The 2032-nt window shown below is 49.6% G+C and overlaps 1 protein-coding gene across 1 annotated transcript in view; it reads left to right on the top strand.

Annotated features, from left to right (window-relative positions):
- Positions 1 to 251: 251 nt before the first annotated feature.
- SEC24A (SEC24 family member A) overlaps positions 252 to 2032 on the top strand; it is a 92552-nt gene continuing 90771 nt past the window's right edge. Inside the window, exon 1 of the mRNA XM_011969302.1 lies at positions 252 to 650. Coding sequence (XP_011824692.1) covers positions 554 to 650 — 97 coding nt within the window. The 5' untranslated portion in view covers positions 252 to 553. The remainder of the gene's footprint in view (positions 651 to 2032) is intronic.

The following is a 2032-nucleotide window of genomic DNA, read 5'->3' as shown; positions in this document are numbered from 1 at the left end:
ACGAGGTCACGTTCACAACGGCGGGAATTTCCGTAGCGGTGACACATGGCACTTCCGGCAGGCCGTGAGAGTCGGTGACGTGGCAGCGAGGACGGGCACGGTCGTCGGGGTCGGGGCACCAGGAGCTGTCAGGTGGCCTCGGGGCAGCCCGGCTGGCAGAGAAGGCTTCGCCGGCGCGGCAGCGGCTGCGAGCCCGGAGCCGGAAGTGCCACGTGTCCTGATTGCGGCTGCGCGGCCGGCGGCTGACAGGCACTTCCGGCCAAGGCCTCCCTCCTTCTCTCCAGGTTTGGCTGCCGCCTTCTAGCCGGGCGTTCGCGGCCCCGCGGGCCCGACTCCCAAGCCTCATCTCCCAGGCTAGGCCGTGGCCGCCGGTGGCCTGGGGAGAGTGCGGCGCTATGCCTCGGGCTTAATGCGCCCCCCTCTCTTCTCCCAGTCTTCAGTCTTAAGTTGTTAGCTTCCTCCCTCCGCTTTCAGCAGTGGTCTTTCAGCTCTCTTCTTGTGCGCTGTTGTCGACCCCAACCAGCCCCTTCCAACACAGATAACCGCCGTCGTCATGTCTCAGCCGGGAATACCGGCCTCCGGCGGTGCCGCAACCAGCCTCCAGGCCCAGAACGGAGCCGCCTTGGCCTCGGGGTCTCCCTACACCAACGGTGAGTGCTGTCCTGGGGGAGGTCGCAGCCTGGCCAGGGCTGACTGACCGTTGCGTGCCACTGCTGCTTGAAGCGACATAGATAGAGAGGGTGACCTCCTTAACCGGTTTCTGGCGCGGGTGGTGGTGGGCGGCTGGGCCAGGGGCCCACGGCGATTGTGCACCTGTAGCCCCAGGCTCGGCTCAGTCTTTCACATTTATTTATTCAGTCGGTCACCAAAACAGTAAATGAGCACCTGCTGTATGCAACGCTCTGGGTGAAACATGGGTGAGAAAATGCCTCAAAACTCGAATATAAGGATCATAGTGTTTGGGTGCCTTCGCCTTCCATGCCACCTCACCCCAGTTTTCTAGAGAGCAGGATTTGGGGTCCGATTCATCTGGGTTTTGCAGGCCCTGAAGTGGTGGGGGGGCGTCGTACTCAGTCTGAGTTTCTGGAGATGTATGCATGCTTTTAGGACACCCCTTTAGGGCCTGCTCATCTCTCCCAGAACCTTCCCAGAATTGTACCTACAACAGCTGTTCAGTGTTTCAGCTGTGGAAAAACCAAGTAGAAGGATCTCCTGCTTGATTTCTAGATGTCTGTACAGCATTTGGAAAGTGGTTGGACACAACTCTCTGAATCTCTGACAAGAGACCACATGTACATTATAGTTTGTCATTTCGTGTGAGAATGTCTTATAATGTTATACCTCTTCTAGGATTCCTTAAATCATCCTGCATTGTGATTTGCTAAGATTATTTCAGTTGTTACAATCAACAAAGACTTTCTGCTGACAGATTGCCTACTTACCAATTTACCTACAGATCTTTGGTTTACAGAAATAAGACTAGTAGAATAATGCTAAAGAACTTAAGTTGCCCATTAGAGTCTAAGATTTCTGTGAAGTTGGAGAAAACAGTGACTGAAATCGCTAAATTACATTGTTTTTAGAGAAGACCGCTGTTTTCTTTACAAAGATGGCTCTAAAAGACTTTTAAAAATGTCTGTGAGTAGGCAACTATGTGGGCAGAAGAAAGAATAAGTGGAGGAAAGCCACTGAAAGGGTATTGAGTTAACCATTCTTTCTCAAAATTATGGTAACAGATTATGTAAACTACATTTTATTCTAGGATATTTAGTATCATTTACACTGAGGATGAGAAAAAATATGTTACATGACTATGGATTTTTCTTATCTATAAATTGCAGTTTTACATTAACTTTAAATGACAAATCCTCAAATGTGCTTCAATGTTTATATATGAGTGTAGTTGTCATAATATTGAAATGTTAAAGGGATTTGACCACTGTGGCATGCTGTATTAGAGATATTGTCACTATGTTGAGTTGATGCAGTCCAACAGATATTTGTTCCACATCTTTTTTTTTTTTTTTTTTTT

The sequence above is a fragment of the Mandrillus leucophaeus genome, unplaced genomic scaffold, assembly GCF_000951045.1.
Source record: "Mandrillus leucophaeus isolate KB7577 unplaced genomic scaffold, Mleu.le_1.0 Scaffold88, whole genome shotgun sequence".
In the NCBI taxonomy this organism is placed as follows: domain Eukaryota; kingdom Metazoa; phylum Chordata; class Mammalia; order Primates; family Cercopithecidae; genus Mandrillus; species Mandrillus leucophaeus.
Note: the sequence above shows the minus strand (reverse complement) of the source record. Positions and strands in the feature narration are given on the sequence as shown.